At 37.4% G+C, this 25,414-nt stretch overlaps 1 protein-coding gene across 4 annotated transcripts in view; it reads right to left on the bottom strand.

The window, feature by feature from the left end:
• Nucleotides 1-25,414, bottom strand: part of HOOK3 (hook microtubule tethering protein 3) — a 97,916-nt gene that overhangs the window by 53,271 nt on the left and 19,231 nt on the right. For 3 of the 4 annotated variants that reach the window (XM_065663654.1, XM_065663655.1, XM_065663656.1), the window contains exons 3-6: nucleotides 16,891-16,963; nucleotides 9,273-9,323; nucleotides 5,933-6,065; nucleotides 4,428-4,495 (exon numbers count right to left, since the gene is read on the bottom strand). In XM_065663654.1, the coding sequence (XP_065519726.1) occupies nucleotides 4,428-4,495; nucleotides 5,933-6,065; nucleotides 9,273-9,323; nucleotides 16,891-16,963 (325 nt within the window). Of the gene's footprint in view, nucleotides 1-4,427; nucleotides 4,496-5,932; nucleotides 6,066-9,272; nucleotides 9,324-11,018; nucleotides 11,155-16,890; nucleotides 16,964-25,414 lie in introns of those variants that run through there. The other variant, XM_065663657.1, reaches the window with a different exon arrangement.

Raw genomic sequence — 25,414 nt, 5'->3', positions numbered from 1 at the left:
AGCTTCTGTATTCAGAAGGTTGTTTTTCTTTTTTAAAACATCTTTTGATTTGTTTGCTTTTTAAGAGACAGGGCTATGTATGACACAGTGTATATCCTTTAAAGCAGCTGGACATTCTTCTTCCTTCACTATTACTAACAGATCCAATGAAATATTTATCTATCATTTGCTGGTTGCTCAAAAGAACACTTTTACTTCAGAGAAGATGAACATTTAAACAGTCACATGACAAAACACAGGGAGGGGAAAAAAACAAACATAAAGTTTCTACTTTGTGGAAGTAACACAGTTGGTATTAATCCAGACAGGAAGTACCTTTTGCTATGCACTCCAGGCAAGTTTTGACCCTCAACAAAGGCAATTTCCCCAGCTACCACTTTCATCAATAATGAACTCGGCATCTCAAAGAAAAGACTTGTGAAAATGATAGCAGAATTTGCCAAGGATGTCGAAGAAAGGAAAGGAAAAAGAAATAGCTAATAACTAAGGAGAAAGCTTTGGCTTTTAAAAACAGAACTGTAAATTATGAAATTAAAAATTTCTGTTATACATAGTAATATATCCATTTCAAGCAGTAATAGACTATAGTGACATAAACAGAATATTGTGATATTCTACAGAATATACAACACAATGCATAATTTATAATTATGTAAATTTTTGTTGCAATATTTTTGATAGCTATATCATTCTTGGTCATTCTATCTTGTGCACAGCTTGCATTTAGAAATGCACACCTGCAGATTAGAACAATCTAAGAATCTAGGTGGTGGCAACACACCAGATCAATTTGACTGTACTAAAAAAATAACAGAAAAGCATTTTTCAATTTATAAAACCTTTATGAAGCATAAGGCATGTTTTACTGCTAATATTCTAAAGATTTAAATCAGTGGAGAAAGGAAATGCTGAAGTCACAAGGTATGACAGAAACCAAAATAGCCAAATAAAATTTAAAACATAAAATGCTACTCCTTTCATTTAAAATCCATCTTCTTCATGCAAAAAAAAAAACCCAAACAGAGAAAACAGGGCAAAGGTTTGTTCTACTGTACATCATGAAATATTTCCATGAGTAAGATTTATGAAAACAAGAGAAGTATCTAAAAGCATTTATATATGCGCTTTGCTGAAACATGAAAATGAATTATGTAATACCTCATTAAAGCTTAGAGAGGTCTTTTTACATACCTAATTTTGAAGAAGGAGTACCTGCATATCAAATGCTTTGAAATGTTTGGATTAGGTGACATATCAACTTTTCAAATACGCACATACAGCTACTCTCTTGAGCACTTTATTCGGTATCTCCTACATATTGCTTGGTATGAGTTACTTGGACTCTGAGCTGCTCTGAGTCCAAGAAACAGAAAAACCTCCTTAAATGCAGTGAAGTTTCACCCCTCAAAATCACAGACTGCAGGTACAGCTCTGGATCTGAACTCTTATTAGAATCACAGAGTATCTCAAGTTGGAAGGGACCCATAAGGATCAGAGTAAAACTCCCTGCTTCTTGCAGGACTAACTAAAACTAAGCCATATGACTAAAAGCATCATCCAGATGCTCCTTGAACTCTGACAAGCTTGTTGCCATGATTCACTTCTCTGGGGAGCCTGTTGCAGTGACCAACCACCCTCCCACTGAGAACCCTTTTAATCTATGTTCAATCTGATCTTCCCCTGATGCAGCTACATTCCATTTCCTTGTGTCCTGTTGTAATCACCACAGATAGATCAGCACCTCCCCACTCCACTGCCCCTCTTTGAGGAAGTTGAACACTGCTGTGAGGTCACCCTTAGCCTTCTCTTATCCGAGCTGAACAAAAACAAGTGACCTTTGCTCCTCATAAGCCCTTGAAACCTTTCACTATCTTGGTCACTTCTCCCCTGGACACACTAATAGTTTGATGTCCTTCTTATGTTGCAGTGCCCAAACCCACACCCAGTACTCAAGGTGGGGCTGCACCAGTGCAGTGTAGGACAGTCACTTCCCTCAACCAGCTAGCTATGCTGTGCTTGATGCACCCGAGGACACAGTTGGCCTGTCTGGATGCCAGGGCACAGGGTTGACTCATTCAACTTGCAGTTAACTCAAACCCCTGGATCTCTTTTCACCGGGCTGCTCTCCAGCTTCTCATCCTCTGTATGTACAATGATTACTTCATCCCAAGTGGAGAATCCAGCACTTGTTCCTGTTAAATTTCATACAGTGGTGATTGCTCAACTTCTATGACTATATAAATCACTGTGTAAGGTCACTCTGCCCTTAAGGGAGTGCACAGCTGCTCCTAGGTTAGTATCATCAGCAAACTGCCTTAATTTGATTGTAAATTTGATACCTGTGTCCAGACTGTTTATAAAAACATTAAAAAGCAGTGACCCCTAAATCACCCCTGTGGAGCCACACTGCTGCTGGCCACCAGCCTGATGTAAACACCATTTATTATAACTCTTTGAGCCCAGCTCACCAGTAAATTGCTCACCAAATGCATTATGGACTCATGTAAACATATGCTGGGTATTTTGTTCAGAAGAATACTGTGACAGACAGTATCAAAAGCTTTGCTAAAATAAAAAAAAAAAACCCACATCTGCTGGCTTCCCTTGGTCAACTAGATGGCTGACCCTGTCAAAACAGGAAATTAAGTTAGTTAAGCAGAACTTTTCCCTCGTGAACCCCTGTTGGCTAGGACTAATGACTGCTTGTCTCCCTCATGTTTTTCAGTAACTCCCATAATAACCTTCCCCATAATTTTGCCAGGCACTGGAGTGAGATAGGCCTGTAATTACTAGGGTCTTCCTTCTTTTCCTTCTTGAAAATTGGGACCTCTTTCAGCCTCCAGTTAACCGGGATCTCTGTAGACTTTCAAGATCACTGAAAAATAATGGAGGGTGATCACACCCTACAAGTTTGAGACACTTTCTGACCTCTTCGTTAAGCACCCAAGATGCTCCTCATTTGGTTTCGAATGCACTGGATTTCTAAGAAGCTTGGAAGGTTGCATTAAAATCATGCAGAACTGCATCAGTACCTGAGTAGTAAACTCTTTGCTTCACTGAGTTTCAAAAAGTTCCAAAAATCTGTTTCAGATGAACATACCCCCATCTTGATTTCTCCCCAGTTCTACTCCCCACCTCTGAGAAAGGGCACAAACACTAAACAAATTCAATGTCTACTCATCAAATGCGAAAACTGTGGGCTGCTTCAGATCTAGGTATTTTATCAAACAAAGGAGATTTTTACGAAAAAAAATAAACCAGGAGATTTTTACAGAAAGAGGAAGGATAAGAGAAGGTTTTCTATTTGAAGACAGAACAGAAAAAAGTAATGCTGAAATTTGGGTTTAATAAAAGACTACATGATGAAAATCCACCACAGCATTGTATTAGCTAGGAAGAGTGCTAAAGCAAAATATCCCAAAACTCAGGCAAACTGGTGCTTGCAGCACTGACTGGAAATGACTCAGCATAAGGATTCTTCCAATGCTCATTTCAAAAGTCCTCTCTCTCCAGTGTGACAGAGAGCAGCCCACACAGACCAGATGATGTACAACTGCAAGGATACAGCACTGGTCAAAGTGATAACAGGGGATGAGGTCCATGTAGGCTCATGGACATCTTTATATTCAGGCATTACAGAAGAGTGAAAATGCTCTAGTGCTAAGTGTGGAATTTAGTTTGTCATGTTCAGGTCCAGAAGAAACAGGATTACCATGGATTTCCTGCTTTCCTTAAGCTGCCTGCCTGCAGCAAACCCTCACCTATGAAGACTGATAGTTACTTTACTTACAGGCACTTTGAGCAACTAAGAAGTCACATGGGGTCTTCATGGCTATAGTGGTCACTAATACTGTGGTTTAATTTTCACTGTGGTTTTAATTTACTACTGAACAGCACTTTTACAAAATACACTGCAGGATAGTTACTAACTTCATAAAAAATATTGGCACAAATAACTTCATTAGCCTGCTTGCAAAAGTACAGCTGACAAAAGAGTACTATCCATTTCTCTCTCTCTTCACTTGTTCAGAAAAAGAAAAAAAAGTAAATGAAATTAACAGCACATGGAGTTTTGCAATTTCAAAGTACAAATTTTGAAGAAATCCTAGAGTATTTAGTTATCATATGAACGCAATCTAGTGCACTTCAGGAGTCACAGGGTAGGAAAAGTAAAGGAAAGGAAACCCAGTAACAAAAAATATCTAGAAGTTTCAGTCTTCTAGATTTAAAGAAAAGTGGGACATTCAGCCAGAGTTCCTTGACATAAAGCAAGTTTTTCTAAGCAAAATTAAGATTTTTTTTTTTAATGTAAAATAGCAAAATCTACACCCCTTATTTTCTTTACTTCCAACTAAGCTCCTCCGAAGTGTAAAAAAGCACACTTTTGAAAGGCTGAACTTTAATATTCTCTAGGCATCCCAGCATACCTCCTGAATGGCTGTCATGACAACGTGTTGAACCGATTCTTCCATCATCATTATGGTCTGGATGTACTCTGAAAATGAGAGCATTCTGAAATGTTACTGCTGAAACTTAAGTCACACAGATCATGAGGTCAGAAGCTGCATCCTTCCTACAAAAGGATGTGTCACAGGTGACACTGAAATGCTTTATCATTACTCAAATCCCACCCCAACAAACATAGTTAAGAATTTATCAGAAGTGTATTCAGGCATAAATCCAGGCTCATTGGAACTCTGACTCAATGAAAAGAAGTGCATGATTGTAATCCATTTTTTTCCTTCTGGCATCTCACACGTCTGAAATAACTACTTAACTCATTTTCTGACCTTGTTCCCAAACTATTCAGGCTATACAAGTACTCAATCCATGCACAGGCTGTCCTTTTCTGTAAGTTTAACAATAATGTCCTGCCTTCCTACAGCATCCTCAATTCAAGGTATTTTCATATACATTCTTGGTTTCTGTTCCTATTTCTGTGCTATATCACAAATAAGTCCCTTCTGCTTTTTCATTCCTGAGAAAACTGAAAAGTGGAAACTAGCTATAAAAACTAAAATGGACTATGCAAGAGCAGACAAAAGTTCTGAAACTCTGGCTGTCATTTTGACAGAAAGGAAAACAAAATGAGTTAAATTAGGAACAGACAGATATTTGATGTGACTTTGATGTAAATACAGTCAACACAGTTTTATTTACCTACATATGTATTTAATAAACATGTTCTTATGCTTCCTATTTTAAGTGTTAAGAACAAATGGCTGTAGTTGCTTTGTTATCTTAACCTGGCTTGAATAAAGTGTAATTTAGGGTAACTGGATAACTGTAAGACACACTGCACCCAAGGCAAGTTTCAAGCATGAGATTTGGGACACTTCAACAAGCACCTCCACTGTTCATCACATTCTCTGTGGCATCTGCAGGAAAAATAAATGGGTCCTCATTTTACCTGTGCAGGTCAGAAAGTCAGTCAGTGCCATCGGAGTCAAGATAGGTAGAAGTCTCTTTTCAGTGACTCCTGAAGTGGGATTCAATCACTTAACAGATGCCTTGAGTGATATTTTGGATTCCCTTTAGGTAGCATGCTTGGTCTTCAGCTGAGGCCCAGAGGGCATGGTTGCCAACTTCACTCTTTCTTATTTGCCAAACCCACGCAAATGTCTCAGAAACTACAGTAACCCAGATGACACCTTCAGACCAATCCCCAGTCGTACTGATGGCTCAGTAAACAAAAATTGAAAATATGTACATTGGAAGCAAAACCAATTCCACAGTTTGAGACTCCAAAAGAAGTGAAGCTTACAACAAAACAACAGTTATTAAATGTAGGGCAACAGAATGTCATCACTGAAAAAAATACATTTTTCTCTGACAGCAACCTAAGAGATGTAATTTTTCCCCTAAGCAGTCACACAACAAACTGGATTTTCATTCACTGGCTGGGAGAAAACATGCTTTCAAAATTTAATACCTTGCTTCTGTTCACAATTCACAGCACATCCCAAAATAAGCTGAAGCATTCTCCCAAGCTCCGCAGCATCAGCATGCTCTCCGATCAGGTTAACATCAGGAAGGATGAAGTCATTAATCTGTTGCCCTAGAATCTGTGTAAAAACCCAGTACATATATGACTGTATCACTACACATATACATCCACAAGCTTCAAACTACAAAGATGATTCAGAAGCAACAAGAGCAATTCACTCATACTTTAACACAGTTTTCAACCCACCTTTAAAACTGCCTAATACCTAGCATCTAAATGTTAAACCATGCTGCTTGACAGAATTAATATTTGGGAGAACACAAACCCAACTGTTTCAACTAATAAGCATCTACTAGTTTCAAACTTAGCAAGATTCTTCAGCTAAGAAAGGTAACAAAGGCTTCCATGGTGATTAACAGCACATGGATAATCAGATTTTCTTTTAAAGCATTCCATTAAAAAGAAATCTATCTCCTAAAGACACATGATGATACACAAAATATTATACATAAGTCTCGCATTTCTTACTAGTAAAAAGACAGACTGAAATATTGCACTTGCACAATACATGTGTCTAGCACTGGTGAATGACAAAAATAAGACATTAAAACTTGATTACACAGCCTCACACTTTTAGAAAATTGAAGGATATTTAGCAAGTCTCAGAGCTATAAAAGCTAGTTCCATGGAAGAGAACTTGACACTGTAGTACAATACATAATTAAACAGCCCACATGCAGGGAAAAAAAAACCCAAGCCAAAACCAAAAACCACACAAAACAAAACACAAGAAAACCCACCCATGTGACTTACAATTAATGTAATCTTATTTATAATTAAGAAGAATTTACATCAATGATTGTCAGTAGAAGGAATTAAACAATTCTGCTAAATTGTTCATAAAGAGCTTTCAGGAGTGAAAATATGAATATGAAATACAGAATTAAACATAGCTCTGACACATTAATTGCAGATAGAAAGAAACTGTCACTCCTTAAGCAGGGTGCAGTAAAGAAACAAAGACTGTGGAGGCAATCAAGTCATTTGTTTGCTGGAAGCCCTTTTTCATGTTAATACTCAAGAAAAACAGTGAATTAGGTAAAGGTATTTGTGAAAAACACTTAACAGATGTATATGAAGAATACATGGAAATCAAGCCATTCAAAAGTTTTCCAGGGTTAGGCTTTACAGAACTGTTGTAGCTGAGTTTGTTCTTATTTACTGTTTTTTCTATTGTGGCACTATTTTTTTTTTAACAGCTTTCCAACTGAGCACTAACACTACTAAAAATCTTTGTATACTTTAAAAGGACTGAGATTCATTCTTGTTGGAAAAGACTTCCTTTAGGTCATTCTAATGAGAATATGAGTGCACCAAGCACAATGGAAAATACTACCTTTGTGTATATATATATATACACTGCAACAATACAATAAACCACAATATTCTTTGAATTATACAAACCTGATATGTTTATATATTCTGTAGTTGCTGAATTTCTTTCAAAACCAATGCCAGATTTAAGTCAATAATACTTCATAGTTACTGATACTATAATTGCTGTTAAAGAAAGCTGAAGGGAAGAGGCATATCAGGAGGTACTATGAAGAAGCCAAGGATGTGAAGGATTTTGAAACAGAGGATTTTGAAATAAATGATATAATTTTAGTTCAACAACAACAACAAAAAAAAAAAGAAATATGAAAACTACAGAGTCTCCAATAAATATCCTGAAATGAAAAAAGAGCATTATCCCCCTTAAAAAAAAAATAAATATGAAAGACCTTTACCAAAAAGAAAAAAAAAAAGTTAGGTTTAATTCCAGAGCTCAGAGTTCTGCAGCAAGATTATTGGGGCATAACAAAGCGTGCAAGCTATAAATAGATAAAGTTATCTTCTTGTTCTACCATACTATAATTGACAAAGACAGCAACGTAGGACAGCTATTGAAAAACTGTTCTCCTGAATGCAATAGAAATTTCTGAAAATTAGCAAAATTAGCATATACACTTTTCAAAGGCTTTTAGCTACATCAGGTAAAATCTACATACATTCTCATCTATAGTTTTGTAGAAGATGACTGCTAGGAGAGTGAATGAGGTTGAGGAAAACATAACCAGGATTCATAGAAGAATCCAGGTCATCCCCATTAACACCACAAGCATCATCTCAACAGAAAAAAAAAACAAAAAACCACCCAAAAACCCCACAAACCAATATCCAGTCAAACTTATAAATCTGCATTATCTTTGCAGAACTGAATCAGCTTGAAACGGCTTGCATTTTGCTTGGTAGTAAAGTTTTTATACTAGAAACTTAATCATTATATATATTAAATAGCCAGAAATAAGCTGGCATCACTTTGGCATACAAATATAAATTTTCTATAAGAAAAAACCCTTACTTGTTTCTTTCTAGAATGTCAGTTATAACCATCTTGCTTTTCCATCTATTTTCAAAATTTATTTCAGCTTATCAGTTTAACTTTTTCTTTCTAAAAATCTATTCAAAAAGGAATAGACTTAAGTTTGTTAACAAACACCTTCCTCTCCAAAGTATTTCTGAGAAGCTAGTATTTTAAAATATGCAATGTCCAGAACATACACATTATGGATTTTATGCTGCAGCCTGTACAGATCAATTTGCCGCAAAACATCACTGAAACTAAAAGTGTATTTCAGCTGAAGATTCACAGCTAAAAAAAAAACTGTATCAAATCTCCTCTAGAGTGGTTCAATTCTGAATTTGCTCAATAGCCTAAGAGGGAATGCCAAGGGCAGACTTTGCTCAATAGCCTAAGAGGGAATGCCAAGGGCAGACTTTGCTCAATAGCCTAAGAGGGAATGCCAAGGGCAGACTTTGACATCTCAGGATTAAAATATTTAATCAAAAACTTTAATGTGGGGAGAGGCTAAAAATACTCTTTAGTCTCTCAAGGTAAAAAAAAAAAAACAACAAACACAACCAAAAAACCAAACAAGCAAACAAAAACCAAACAGCAGCAGTCTTCAGCTGCAGTGGGGGAGAAAGGGACAAAAATCAAACACAAGTCCATAATTGGAACATAGTCAGCAAAGACCTCTGCTATTTGTATGACAGAATTTGCACATCAGACTCCTCTGGAAGCTCTGACTATTCAATAAAGTAAGTGAGAAGTTTTAGAGAAGTCTAAACCTGAGAACAGGCCATGAAATGCTCTGTAAGCCAAATATTTTGCAAGAAAAAGTCACAATTTAATCAGCAGAATACAAACTACATAAAATGGGTTAGTTAAAATACATAACCAAAAAAAGTGTAGATGTAGATTACTTAAAATGGTTCTTACCTCATGGTTGTAATCCAATATTCCTTTTAAAATTTTCTTCAGGTTGCTTACCTATTTGACAGGAAGAAGAAGGAAATATGGTAAATGCATGGAAAAAGTTACAGAGAAATGATCAAAAAGTAGGCAATCACAGAAGAATCATATAAAAGAATCATACACCTATTTGCACAAGGAGACTTTGAGCAGTTTATTTAGAATCATCAAACTTATGCAATGGTCCCTTATGATCAGACTCCACACATGATTACAAATCTCTGTTAATTGACAGAACCCATTTAAATTTATGAAAAACATCACATGGTCTTGGATAGGCTCTAAATATTAATCTTTCTGGAGTACTTATTTATCTTAGGATTATTTTTATATCTGGATGTTAAACCACTCTTTTCCTCCTTTCTTCTCTTAAAGTAACCCAATGATCTACTTTTTTGCAGAGATGAACCTCTTCTCCCAAACCAGTACCAGCTATTGCTCAAAATCATCCTTTATTCCCAGCCTATGTAAGCTTAATTTATTAACCTTCTTATTAATTATTCATCTTAGTTCTTCCATTTTTGTTTGTGCCTGTCCATGTGTCATGCCACCCTCACCCCCAGTTCTTTACAACTGAATGTCTGTCTTAGAGTGTCAGGGCAAAATTCACATTTCTCAGTGATGCCTTCACTGCTGTACAAAGACAGCTTCTATTCACTTGCATAACCAATACCATCCATTAAGTGTCTTCTGCTTGCCACACTCCTCTAGTGCTGAGTATAGCTCCCTTTTTGGAGAAAATCTATTTACATCAAGTCTCTGAGATAAAGAGTGCCTTTAAAATTATAAAAATGCCCAATAGATTCCATAAGTTATATTTAGGGGAAAAAAAAATATTTTTTTTGCTGAGCTGCAGATTCCCACCAATTAAAGTCCATATATTTAAGCAAGGAATGTAGATAATAGTAGCAATTGCACTCTTGTCTCCTGAGACAGGGGAGTAGCTGAGGGAACTGGGGTTGTTTAGTCTGGAGAAATGGAGGCTAAGGAGAGATCTTATTTGCACTCTACAGATACCTGAAAGGAGATTGTAGCAAGGTGGGGTTGGTCTTTTTTCCCAAGCAGCATGCAATAGGACACGAGGTAATTGCCTCAAGCTCTGCCAGGGAAGGTTTAGATTCGATACTGAGGAAAATTTCTGCACTGAAAGGGTTATCAAGCACTGGAACAGGCTGCAAAAGACATGTTGACGTGGCACTTTGGGACATGGTTTATATGATAGACTTAGCATTGTTAAAGTTAGCAGCTGGGCTCTTGAGGGTTCTTATTTACTATGAAATTACACATTCTTTCCAGTGTAAAATATCATCATTCTATGAAATCTATAAAAAGGTTCTGCAAAGAATGAGTGATGGAGATGCTACGTAATAGCACCTGTATATCATATACTGTCCCTCCTATAAGAGCATAGTAATTAGTTTCCTTTGAGGTTTACACCTTCTACTCCCAAACACCTGCTATTTCTGTAATATTACACATTGTATGTCATGTTTCTGTGAAAACTACAACTATCTTCTAGCTATCCAACCAAAAGCAATCACCATGACCACTCCCAAAGGCTATGCACAATCATAACCAAAGTCTGCAAGATTTAAGAATTTAAAGAAATGTAAATAATTTTATTTTGATATCAAATCACCACAACAAATACTGAACTGATTGGAATGTAATTGTCAAACTTGATTCATTAAAATCTTCCAGTTTACAATTTACCTGAGTCTGCTGCAGAAAGTGCCACAGAAACGCAAAGACCATGTTGAAGAATTTAAGTCTAGTTTGCCAATGAGAATATTGTGAGAAAACTTGAACTTGAACATAATCCCAAACAATGAGAAATAAAGTGGAAGTTACCCACCTACAAAATACTTCTTTTCCCCTCTTCTTGTAAGCATTGTTTGAATTAAAATCCCTTAAATACAAAGAGTCATATTCCTCCATGAAACTTTTATAAAGCTTAGTTAGATTTGAGATGCTGGAATAAAATCAGTATTGATCAAAATCTGTCATCAAAACTAACATATAGGACAGCATCCTTGGAAAAAGAAAGCAGCAAACAAACTGGAAAAAAAAAAAAATCTCATCTAAGGTCCTATTTTATTCCACTTAGTACTGCCGGTTTATTCCAAACAGCAGTACTAAGATAATTTGCTTTCAAGAGTTAACTGTACCATCTTTGTATCTGGCACACAATCTGATAATTGTAAGGCTAAAGAAGCTCCCTTATAGACTGGTTTAAGCTAAATGATCTTCAGTATTACTCAGAGGGTTCTTGATTTTTTTTCTTTAGCTCATCTGCAGTGAGTACACTTAAATGGTTCTACTGCAACTGGCAGATAATCATCATGGGGAAACTACTACATATGTTTTGTATTTTGAGATTCAACACAGTAACTCCAACATTTGGCAGGTTATAGCATAAGTTCTTACAAGGAAGACTTTAGGCAAATGAAAATTAAGAACAGCACTTGAAAGCATTGAAGACAACAAATTACATCAAAATTCTAAATCACAGCAGGTGATGGCTGTTCAAAATCTAACTATAACTAGTTAAGAAAGAACACTAAATCACTGCCATGGTTTAAGCCCAGACGGTAACTCAAAGCCACAATGACAGAACACAACAGATAGAATTTCCAGTATTAATCATGACTATAAATCACTGTATCATCCTTTGGAGATCAGCCCATGATCATACAGGATGCTTATTCATTTGCATCAGCATCCTGATTTCCTTCTTTCCCTTAAAAAACAAATACACTCTCTTCCCAATCCCTTCCACATCCATTCCCTGCACCCATACCTTTGTCAGATGAGACAGAAAACTTATGGAGGGAGCAAGGGGGGCAGAAATACTGGCAACTATGCCTTATTCCACTTTAAAAGCTGTTGCAACTCATAATAGATGTATTACTAAATATTTCTAGAATAGATTAATAGATGAATAGATGAAACTCTATCCATTTTCAATCTCCTTTCCATCTGTCATTTCATGGTTTATTTCCACAGTCTCATATTACCAAGGGGAGGACATTTGCTTTCAACTAGTGCATGCACAAAGGGAACCTGCTTGTTACCATTCATTCTTTGAACACCTAGATTTCACTAATATCCATACAGAGCTGTGTGGATGTTCCTTCTGTTAAATGATAATTACCCTCTCAGTTTACAACCATCTTGGCTGTATCGTAGTAGTACTACATAGCTACCACACACTGTTCAGTGTAAGACTGGCCCTTATTACACAGCATTAGCTCGATAAACTGACTGGAATGAAAGCAGACATGATGTGCCCTGGGTTACTGAAGGCAACACATGATCTGTCAACAACATACGACTTTGATGTTTTCTCCTGTTTCCTCCCCTTCCCAACCCCCCCGTCATATGAAATCTCTATTTTTATTTTAGTACAATTTACTTCCTGCTTGCAAACTGAGGGTCTGTAAGGGTAGTCCATCTAGATTTCATTTTATGAATATACTTGACCAACAAAAGGATGAAGTGGGGAGTAGAGATGCCCTTAAGCTTCTGCTGTCAAAAAGGGAGCATGGGCTATCTAATCTTTTGTTTTCTCTCTCACATTATGACAGCCAGTCCCCAGTTTTGCATTTATCCTTATATCACATGTATGACTGAAATCCTGTCTGTGCTGAAGATTCTGTGTAAATTGACTTATGCTTGCACATTTCAGGTCCTGATATGTCTTAGCAGGAACCCAAATGTTCTGACATGCTGTTCAGCAGTTATCTTCCCTGGGTAATTACATATAGACCTATTTCGCTTCACACAAATTATAATTAAGAACTTTGTAACTTCTGGAAGTGTTGGCGGGGCAAACTTGCAAGTGGTGAGAGAATTCTTAATGAATCAACTGCAGATATTTCATTAAGGTACATATTCTTTCCAGGTGCACTTAAAAGTGCACTTAAAAGGATGGGCTGGGAAGGGAGAGACAGTGTGCATGCCTCGTTCCCACCACACACATTAGGTTTCTGCACTAAACTGCATTCTGTGAGAACATGTCTCTTCACCAATTATAAATGGACCCTAGAGAAAGGTTATACCACCAGCTTTGGGGGGTTAATCCCTTCCAACCTGTCTTCTGCAAAAATAAATCCCTAAATGATTTTAAATTATAAATCCCAGCTTGTACCATGAAGAAATTCGGAGCAAACATACCTGTACTACTGCAGGGAGTTAAAACCAATTCTCAAAAATCATGTTTGCTTACTCAGATTACAGCACTAAGCAGTCCATGCTCTAATTTCTGTGGTTACTCTATTTTGCAATATTGTACCAAACACAAAGCATTCAAACTGTACTAAGTTGCAGAAAGTCTAGTGGCTTCTATTGTTTGAATGCACTGTTCAGTAATGGAACAAAATGGAACAGTTTCCTACCATTAAACATCAATAAAACTGTACTTAAAACTGATACTGTAGTCTGAAAGCCAAAGAAAGAAGTCCAGGAAAAAAAAAAAAAAGGCCAGAAATAAAGCTCACAACGTATTTCCTTCCTTTCCCAAGCTACATATGACTATACTGAATGGAAGGGGGAAAAAAAATCCATTTTTATCTCATCAATTAGACAGTCAACAACATATTCTGTAACTGCCAGAACTGACATGCGTATATCCAAATCTTTAACTGTTCAAATTTCTTTTCTGTTACTAGTATTCCTGTACTAATCTTGTTTCCTGATCAGGAAATTTCATTCCTACAAAATTTTGGCAACAGAATTATTTTGTATGCCATTTCCCACTTTCAATAAAGGACATTTTATCTTCAAAATGTCATTTTCTTCAGCATGAAATACTAGTGTATACACAGTTGGAACTCTGATTATTAAAATGTGCATTTCTAAATCAGGAAATGGGTATGTCTTTGCCTCCCCTTTTTTAACCCCCAGCCCCCCAACATGAAGTTGCAGTTAAGACAGCACTGAAAGTAGGAGTTTTGTTGCCCAAGGGAAAACAAATGTCTCTGTAAATTGATGTATGCTATGCCCCAGAAATTTTAACACCAAAGAAGTAAAAACATGTTTCTTCAGTAAGCACATCAAAGATCTGCCCAGCTGCAACACAAAATGCTTGCTCAATGCTTCATGCTTTGCAAGTCCTCTGAGTTCTAATATTTCTCCTTTTCTATCGCGTGCATTGCCCAATCTCTCAAGTCAAGACAACCTGCTCTGAAATCAAGAACAAACATCCCTGTAAACTTATGTACTTCTTTAAACTCGTACAGCAACATGAAAAATATTTTCCTAAGACTGCATTCCTGCAGTTACCAGCAAGAGAACTGCTGAAAAAAAAAATATTGTTTGTTCCAGTAAACAGGAATAAACAGGACAGCATCCAATTCAAAGTTAACAACTGCACAATTTTCTGAATATCTCTTTCAGCAGTAGTTAGGAAGGCTTATCAGGCCTAAACTAACCTCTATCAGGCCCTCCTAACCATTATTCCACAAAATAGAACTACCTACATTTTAGTTTGTTTTTTCTTAACTTCCCCTACTAGACTGGCTCCTTTATGTGGCTCATAATACTAAGAGCTTGCGTAAGTGGTGAATGCTACACCATACGATATTAGAGGCAAAGAGCAACCATGTTTAGCAACAAGAATATAATTCAGTTCATTAGCATAACTTGTCAGGTAGTAAGACAACCCAATAATAATTTCATATGGTGCTTCTTAAAATATGAAGGGAAATCTATATCATAATTATGGAGAGTATGTTTTCCACATTTTATATCTAGTACCAAAACAACAGAAATGCACCAGTTGAAAGCACTTCTACAAATGGATTAGCTCACAAGAGATTTGAACAACTAGATTACTAATAGTGTTAACTCACATATTTAGAAGAGGAACAGTTGGATAGTATAAGATTACTTTCCTGCTTGCACAGTAAGAGTTAAAATATCACATTTGTGCCTTTTAGTATTCTGCATAAAAAGGGAAGTGGTATATAAAAACTTTATATATAAAATTAAAAAAAAAAAAAAAATAAAGTCTTATGTTCCCATTTACATATATTTATGACAGGGAAAAAAAAAAAGAAAAGAAAAAAGAGTGACATCAGCAAGAAACTGAAAATTGACCTGTTGTTTTTCCAGCCTCAATCACATAAGGAAGTTACCAGATTGCTCAGCTTTTTAGCTTTTTTCAATTTTTATTTTTTTTTATTCACACCTGCTAAGCCTTAGTATTTGCCAAACTGGTGGGAGACATAAAAAAAAAAAAAATATTGCTCAGGCTCCATATGAAAGATACAGAAGCTACTCCTCTGCTTTCAATCAGCACTGAAGTGCTATTAAACCAAACAGTTCTCAATTTGTTATTCTCCAAATTCACCAGCAAAGAATTTAATATTCCTTAGAGAAAAGCAACAAATATTTTACAGAAAAATAAAACCTCGTATGCAGCTGTTCACTTGCAATTCCATATGCTGCTTTGAAAAGTTCATTGAAGTTAACTGCTCTCAAGCAGCACACCTAAAGATTTTTTTTTCTAGGGATCACATCTTTTATTCACTAGCCAGACAATATAGCCTCATCAATGTACCCACATTTTTGCTGGCAGCCCTGGAAGATAGAAGATAATACATTCTCAAGCAGTCCAGACTTGCACCCAACTGGCCAGGCAGCAGAAACCACACTGACAGATCTGCTGGCCAAGTCAAAACATACATAGTAGCAGCATGGTCCCTCCTTGTCTCAGGTGGCACTTACTTGTGTGTTCATTCTATTCAGCCAGTGATGTTGATGAGCCTGTAATTACTAGAGCACTTCACAGTTATAGCCCTTCCCCAAGAAGTTCAGAAGAGGTTTTGGTAGCCAGAACAAAATAGTTTCATAGGAAACATGAACTAACAGACAAACCATCACTATTTTGTTTCCCCAAGGAGTCAGGCCAGAAATGGCCATTTATAAAGTTACATATATCATTCTCTGAACAAAACTTGTCAGAAACTGCACTTAAATCTACAGTGAAACTATGTTCTTCGGCCACAGCACTGTAAATTCTATTTAAAAAAACTTAAGGTTTGCAGAGAAAGTACTAGAATACCAAGTGATACAAATGACCCAGCAAATAGACTGTGGTTAAAAACATGCTGAGTACAAACAACACAGGGAAAAAAACACAACTTCCTCCCTTAAATGTCAGCTCTGCACAGCTACTGAGCATGTAAAACAAAAAACACTTTACTGTTTTTATTTAAATAAATTGCTTATTATTCTACCATTTTATGCAACTGCTTCTCAAAGCTGTTTTTAATGCTACTTTCTTTTGCATTTAAAAAAAACCTTTCACTCAAAATTCGACAAACAAAGAGAAGTAATGAATGTATAAAATTTATTTCAACATTTTCTTTTAAATACTGAAACCAATTTACAAACTCAAATTATCTTTTTCACTAAACTGTACAGGACTAACAACATAAAAACCATAAGTAATTAAAATGGTCTAAAATTCAAAATGCTGTATTATAAAGCAAGGTCATAATCTAGAAATACGCTAATATTTAGGTTTCAACATTTTATTAAGAACTGAAATACAGACTCACAGACAAGCAAAGTCAAATACCTTTAGCCTCCAGTTATTTCCTACTTCTGTTTTGATCCTGTTCAGCCAATTTTCATCAAAGTAAGCTGGATCTCTGAAACACACACACAAAAAAAGTAGAGTATTTATTAAAAACAGGTTACAGAAACTGTGACAATATTATGGTGATTAAGCTCCTGTCTCAGGCTGAGGTTATTTAGATGACTACCTCTATATGCTATAGATGGCCTGTACATAGTAATTCAGAATGCTGTTACTACTCACTTTAAGGCCTTTCACCCTGCTGACAGCATAGTTTCACTAGTGTGCCTTGAGTAGCTAATACTTTAGAGGAAGCTGCTGTACTTGGAATGTATTTTGCCACTTTTTCACCTAAGTTCCTCTTCCTCTAATTTAGCAGCTGGTGCTGGAAGGATATTTGATTGAATTACTTGAAAGCATTACAAAAATTTCTTTTCTACACAGTACGGATCCCTACTGCTATACACTGCTTATATAATTACTGCTAAATGCGAAGCTTGAGACTGAACAATACATATGTTGGTTTCACACAGTAAAGAGAATTAACAAGTATCACTGAAGTATTTACTACGGAGAACACACTTTACTATTATTTCATCTACTAAACACTGCTAGTTTTTTCAAATCTCTTTACATGATAACTGTAGACAAATATTTTCTATCTTCTGCACTTTTGATGAGGCAATGAATAACACCCACTTCTTGTACAGTGTACTTTTACTTCCATGAATGTCTTCCCTCTCTTCCTTTTTCTCACAAGCACCTTCCATAAGTTGCTTCTTCAAGGCAACTCCCAAGACTCTTTTGCCTCCAAGTTCCAAAATTATATAAAAGACTAACATTTTCTACTGTTCACTTAAGTCAAATTTTCTTATATCATACAGAAATTTGCAAATGCTATGACTGGAACTAAGGAGAGAGAATGCACTACAAATAACTGGTTTTAAAAGAGTAGGTCAACATAACATAAGGAAAGGCTTATACTGCATACATTTAAAGTTAACATAATCAGGGGGAAGGGAAAAAAAAAACAACAAAACAACACCTCAACCACAAACCTCCCAAAAATGAAAAACCACACCAAACTCAAAACTTTATTTTTTTGCAAGCATAAGTCTCTTAAAACCAAGCAGTATTACATTCTCTGCTGTATCCTCTACAGATAGAAAGGTTCTGGATTTAGCAGAACATTTAAGGGCAAGATGCTATGAGATTTTTTTTGGCAAAAGCTCAAGAGAACTATGAATGTATCTGGAGATTGAAATGACATCTATATCATGTATGCTGTAAACCCACAATTCTATCAGTATTTATATTAGAGCACAGATTCATCTTCCTCAGTGTCTTCTTTAGAACACGTCATGGTCTGCAAGCAGCCCATGATACAATACGCAGCAATGGAGAGAGATCACAAACAGCAATGTTTCTCTACTGACACATTCCAATAGTTATTTTTACACATTCTGTTACAGACTCTGGTGAAGATTACTGAGTATTTCCTTTCCTCTGACATAGCATCTGCAAACATATAGCTGGAAGAACAGCTTTAATTACTGGTTAAGTTGATGACTCCAAATTACTCCTATTCAAAACCAGTACACTTCTAGCACAGATAACAGAATCTTAAACTGGGAAACAGAAAAAGCATCTCTTATCCAGAGCTTTATCTGGTTTTGAAATAGATGTTTCCAATAGCTTTTAAATGCCCTCTCTGCTCTAAGAATACAGGTAAACCTAAGAATGAAATTTGATTCAAATTATGTAAGATCTACTAGAGATGAAGGCTCACATTTATGGGAAACAAATGGCACTCCTTACAAAAAGCCTTAATTTGCCAAACTTCCACTTAATAACAACAAAATTATCCGGATAGTAATGAAAAAAACAAGAGTTCAAGCCCCATGTAGCCCCACTTGATTCCATATGAGGTGTGGAGTTCAAAAAGCACCCTAGTATCTTTCAAAGGGGTCTGACGAGAATTGCCAACAGCCAAGCGAGAACCTTGCATACAACAAATTCACAAATTCACAACTACAAAGTGTTTATAAAGTTGAGTAAGGAAGCAGGTATCTCTACTCACCCGTGCTTCATCAGCAAAAATGACCCATGGGACTATCTTAACGACTGTATCTTACCTTTTTAAGGATAGTACTTGGTCACTAACACCTTCAGCTGCTTCCAGGCTGCAGTGCCATGACTATACTAAATCTTGACTTAGCATTTTCATCGCAAATCATGTCTCTACCAGCAACACGGGTAAGCGTAAACAACAGCTGACCACAAGCAGAATTATATTTGGAATGGCTGGATGGCTAATATTGCATGCCCAATTTTTAACAGTAAGAGCACTAGCTAAGGAAAACCAACAAGATTCCGAGGTCAGCTCCAACTCTTTCCACTCTGGAAGACTGTACTTCAATAGCTAGTAAGCAGGTTTCCTCAGCTATGACTGCAATAGAAGCAGCACATGGACCAGCAACCGGCCTTCAATGTCCTGATGTAAGTCTTGGGCTACCTAAACCTTCATATGTTTCATCAGACACACATCAGGAAGGTCCCAGAGAACTAAAACTAAACTCAGTTTGGTAGTCCTCTACCCCAGATCACATTTAGTTTTCTTTCTGTTGAAGTACACAAATCTCACAGAAGTATCCCAGGGTCCAATAGCTGAAAAGCAATCCACTCAATCATCAACACGTAACAGTGGTCAGAATTGTATTTCCAATTCTCTTTACAGCACCCCCATGCAGATTACACAGTAGCATACTGCAAAATAAAAAACTCAAAAAAATAACCCACTGTAGCAGGAATACAACAAACAGAAAAGCAACAGGTTGGGTATTACATCGAGAAAAACTAGAATGATCATCCTTTTCTCAGCCATAAATCACCCCAGAATCATAGAATAGGTAGGGGTGGAAAGCAGCTTAAGATCACCTAGCTCCAACCCCTCCTGCCATAGGTAGGGACACCTCACACTAAACCATGTCACCCAAGGCTCTGTCCAGCCTGGCCTTGAACACTGCCAGGCATGGAGCATTCACATCTTCCTTGGCCAACCCATTCCAGTGTCTCAGCACCATCACAGTAAAGGACTTCCTCCTTATATCCAATCTAAACCTCCCCTGTTTAAGTTTTAACCCATTACCCCTTGTCCTGTCACTACAGGTCCCTAATGAAGAGTCCCTCCCCAGCACCCCTATAGGCCCCCTTCAGATATTGGAAGGCTGCTATGAGGTCTCCACAGAGCCTTCTCTTCTCCAGGCTGAACAGCCCCAACTTCCTCAGCCTATCTTCATATGGGAGGTGCTCCAGTCCTCTGATCATCCTCGTGGCCCTCCTCTGGACTTGTTCCAACTGTTCCATGTCCTTTTCATGTTGAGGACACCAGAACTGCACACAATGCTCCGGGTGAGGTCTCACAAGAGCAGAGTAGAGGGGCAGGATCACCTGCTGGCCACGCTCCTTTTGATGCAGCCCAGGATACGGTTGGCTTTCTGGGCTGTGAGCGCACACTGAAGCCGGCTCATGTTAAGTTTCTCATCAACCAACACCCCCAAGTCCTTCTCCGCAGGGCTGCTCTCAATCTCTTCTCTGCCCAACCTGTAGCTGTGCCTGGGATTGCTCTGACCCAGGTGTAGCACCTTGCACTTGGCATGGTTAAACTTCATAAGGTTGGCATCAGCCCACCTTACAAGCGTGTCTAAGTCCCTCTGGATGCCATTCCTTCCCTCCAGCGTATCAACCAAACCACACAGCTTGGTGTCATCAGCAAACTTGCTGAGAGTGCACTCAATCCCACTGTCCATGTCACCGACAAATATGTTGAACAAGACCGGTCCCAACACCGATCCCTGAGGAACACCACTCATTACTGGTCTCCAGCTGGACACTGAGCCATTGACCACAACTCTTTGCGTGTGGCCATCCAGCCAGCTCTTTATCCACCGAGTGGTCCATCCACCAAATTGATATCTCTCCAATTTAGAGACAAGGATGTTGCGCAGAACAGTGTCAAACGCTTTGCACAAGTCCAGGGAGATGATGTCAGCAGCTCTACCCCTGCCTATCAGTTCTGTAGCCCCATCATAGAAGGCCACCAAATTGGTCAGGCAGGATTTTCCCTTAGTGAAGCTATGCTGGCTGTCACCAACCACCTTGTTGGTGTGTTACCAACCATCTTGTTGGTCACTCCTGGTGTGCTGTTTTAATTTCATTTCTGTCCTCCAAAGCCTGATCATGGTTCAGAAATAACACCAACAGCAATTCTTTCTATCAAACTAATGGATATCTAATATGAAATGACAGATTTTTCCACCAGAATTTATAAAATACTTTTTAAAAGGGCCTTCCAGACATTAGGTCATCCACAGCCCCTGCTGCGAATAAGTTTTACTCTGCTGAATCTTTGGGAATCAGGATTCAGTCACATTCAGGGTTCTTCAACTCCCTTTGTCCATGTCATTAAGAAAGATGCTGTCATTAACACTGTTTCAAACAGTATGACCTAAGCAAATAAGAAAATGTGTGGTGGCGAACTGAGAAGCTATGACTACAAAACCTAACAGTTTATTTTCAAGAGGTACTGTGCTAAACAAGGGCAGCAGAAAACTGATTGGAGCATCATCATTACCACAAGATAACTTGTTTGAACCAAGCATTTTTAATTCAGTAAATTCCTGAGCCTAAATCCAAACTCGGACAATCTCTTGCAGAATTATAAAGGTACAGTATATCACTTGATTGCTGCCTAGCATCTGAATAGTACTGCAGATAACTGGGACTTTTTTTCAGAGCAGAAGATACTTATGCTGTTGTTAAGGCTGTTATCACTTCATGTGATGTTGTTTTCAGCAGTGCTCACTTATACCATCTCCATCTTATTTTGTATGCAAATTTTCCTTTATTTAAGAGATCATCTCTCCACATCATAGATGCCAAGAGACAAAAATATTCTCCTGAAGAAAAGCAACCCACAGAGCATGTAGTATAACTCATGATTATTACTCATTTTAACAGTGCTACAGTAAGCTGCTCTAAGAAACGTCTGTTTACAAAAAATTTCCCTCCCCCAGTGCTATACAAAAGCACAGCTTTTGTGTTCTGCATGTGTCAAAACATACACAGCCTGCTGCAATGTATAATGTAAAAAAATGAATAACACATTAAGCGGGGCACAATGCACAGATGACAGATGAAAATGTATACCATCTCTTACATTTACCAAGGCCAGCATGACAGAGGAAGAAAGTAATAAAACAAGAGGGACACCTTTTTATAAGCAGTTTCCAGAGTAGGACGAAAGAAAAATTTCAAACTGTAGCATAAACCATGGAATTATGCTGTTCTAAGAATACCAATGGACAGTGAAAACATAAGTGACTTCAGTGAAGGCTACAAAAAAAAAAAAACAAAAACGAAAAAATATCTGCTATCTGCTCCACTGCTATCTGCTCTACACAGCATAAGCTGTATGATTTTAGGCAGACAGTCTACTCATAGACAGTTCAAACATTTGCTTCCAATCTTTACTCCAGAAGGATAACACTCTAAAGTAATCAACACTGACTGTGTACAGGCATCTTATCTTACTGTATTTTATACCAATTCTAGACAGAGGGACCAGTAACCTCCAAATCTGAACACGAACTGTCAATCTCACAAAAGATACCAAAAAAAAAAATTATACAAGTTACAGCATAGGCTAAATTTCTTCCTCTAAGACAATATAGTTGGTGCTGGAGAATCCCGTTCAATAGCACTTTACCTTGAAAATTGAAGATCCAGGTTTTATGGTTAAAAGAAAGTGTCCTTCAGGGATTTACCAACACTTGTTTATTAACAATAGAACATATAAGCAAAATGCTTACAGCTTGGTTACATTTCTGCCATTTTATATCACACACTACATCAATGCAAAGCTTCTGAAGGTGTCAGTATTTCCCTTTGTAGTCTTTTTTTCCTCAAAGCCTGTTCTAATAGTTCTATTACAGAAAATTCTGCTACATTAGTTGTTACTTTTGATGAACCTTATGTAGTTACAAATGAGCTGCAAAAAAGTGTTGAGAACAATGTACAAACAACTGAGAATAATGGAAGGAGCTGCTGGCTCCTTCTGAACACCTGACAAAAGGCAAAGCTGTTTTTCTTCAATCACCTGATGAACAAGCAATATTATTCCCTTTTTTCTTTTACTGACAGCAAATCCTACAGTTCTGTGTGGTGCAAATTTTCTGTATATCTAAAGCAACTGATTTCCTGAACTAGGAATCTCTTTGAAACTGTTCCTCTTGATAAATTACCATCTTAATTTCATCGTTTCCACTCTTGCTAGACCTCGTAAGTACCAATGGACTCCTATGAAGGTGGAGGTTAAAAAAAATATAAAGAATAGAAAGTTCAGACTTCTAAACTTCTTTTTTTTTTTTTTTTTCCCAAGGAACCTTACTCCCTTATGGAAATATATCCAGTTCATTGCACCACCCCAATGTCATTCAACTTTCATAAATACTCTACCTTTGAGTTCTTCACCAACTGCATTTTCTTAATTCATAAAGAACCCTTTTCTTTTTTTTTTTTGTTCCTTTTTTCTGTGGGGTTTTTTTTTTTTTTTTTGTTTTCCTTTTTTTTTAACTCTCACTGGATATACTAATTTGTTCTTTCAGCTGTTTTTTAAACATTAATTTAGTGTAGAGAAAGTCCTGATGCACCCAAAAGTTATCAGAATTCTTCTCTCCTACCTTTATGTAATTAACCCTTTAGTACTACCAGCCTCAAAGGACACACACTGATGAAGAACCCTAAACAGGAGGCAACTACACTGAAAGACACACAAATTTCAAAGAACCTACATTACAGAAATCACAATTTGTCCTTCTCAGTTAACAGCATCTAAGCTTTCTGTCTCCAGTCAAGACAATAAATTCACCTTTTGAAGACTTCATGTCAAAGCTACAACTGTTCAAGTTCTCATGGCAAATGTCATTTGTTTGCAGTTGACCTGGTGCTTTCAGGCTGTGCTTGCTCTTTGCTACTTAACATCACTGCATGACATTTTCAAATAATCTTGAGCACCCAGTTACGTTGCTCTTACACATTTCTATACCTGCAAAACTTTTCTTTAATGTGATTATTTTTCTTGGGACAGAGAGGGTGCCAGTGCTAATATTATAAAAAGAAGGACAGACTGGAAAAGCCTGCTCCAGACTTGCTTCATATCATTTAACATTCCCAGGTATTCTTCCTGTGGTATCTGTCTGAAGGACAGAAAGAAAACTTCACTGCTAGTCTGGAACTTGGTTTTGTTTTCAAGAAAGAATACTTAAATTGGTCTAGTCAACATGCTCCTGATCAGTTTTCTAGTCAACTATACAAATGCTGATCCCTGTATTGCAATAATACTTTCCCTCAAAAATTATTCATGTTATCATTCCTATTTTGCAATCCAAGGTCAGCTTGCTGCTGCACTTCAAAGTTTATCTCAACGGAATGTAGTCAAGATTTGGCAATATTATTGCTAAATCTCTGCATGAGAATCAATAGACTTAATTGCACAAGTATGCAAAATAGTAAATCTGAAGCACAACTATCAGAGAGTAAGACAGCCAAATACAAATCTTGTCAGGTTCAAATTATCACCCGGACCTAAGGAAAGAACTTCAAAATTACTTACATCTTTACGTATAAACTGGATAAACTAAAGAATTCCCACATTCAGTGTCAGCATGGCAGCTTCTGTGGGAAATATTTTAAAATCATGCTACAGAAATGCAGTATTTGCATCGTACACCTCTTATTAAAGTATCAGCTCACCAACTGAAAACAGTATCTCAAAACCTTCATGAAGACAGGCTGAGACAGTGGGGCTGGAGAACAGAAGGCTGCATGGAGACCTCATAGCAGCCTTCCAATATCTGCAGGAGGCCTACAAGGATGCTGGGGAGGGACTCTTCATTAGGAACTGTAGTGACAGGACAAGGGGTAATGGGTTCAAACTTTAACAGGGGAAGTTTAGATTGGATATAAGGAGGAAGTCCTTTACTGTGAGGGTGCTGAGGCACTGGAATGGATTGCCCCAGGGAGTTGTGAATGCTCCATCCCTGGCGGTGTTCAAGGCCAGGCTGGACAGAGCCTTGTGTGGGATGGTTTAGTGTGAGGTGTCCCTGCCCATGGCAGGGGGGTTGGAACTTGATGATCTTAAGCTGCTTTCCAACCCCAACTATTCTATGATTCTAACTGTTCCCCTTTCTTAATACCAAAGCAGGGAGAAAAGCAGTACTTCAAGTAATGGTAGAACAAGTCAGTAAGGTCATTGAGGGGCCTTGAACACTGAAGATTCATTTTGGTTTGTATGCTACGTTTTAGATCCAACTTCTGATTAGTCTGTGAACTAGTCAATCAAGAATATATACAGCTATACAATACATCAACAGCTATCACTGTTTAAGTGACATGGAACCTGTGTCCTATGGAAGAACTACAGGCAGTAGTTAAAGATGGATGAATATTCATATTAACTATGTTA

Source organism: Lathamus discolor, chromosome Z (assembly GCF_037157495.1).
Source record: "Lathamus discolor isolate bLatDis1 chromosome Z, bLatDis1.hap1, whole genome shotgun sequence".
In the NCBI taxonomy this organism is placed as follows: Eukaryota; Metazoa; Chordata; class Aves; order Psittaciformes; family Psittacidae; genus Lathamus; species Lathamus discolor.
The sequence above is the reverse complement of the archived record's forward strand: the minus strand, read 5'-3'. Positions and strand labels throughout refer to the sequence as shown.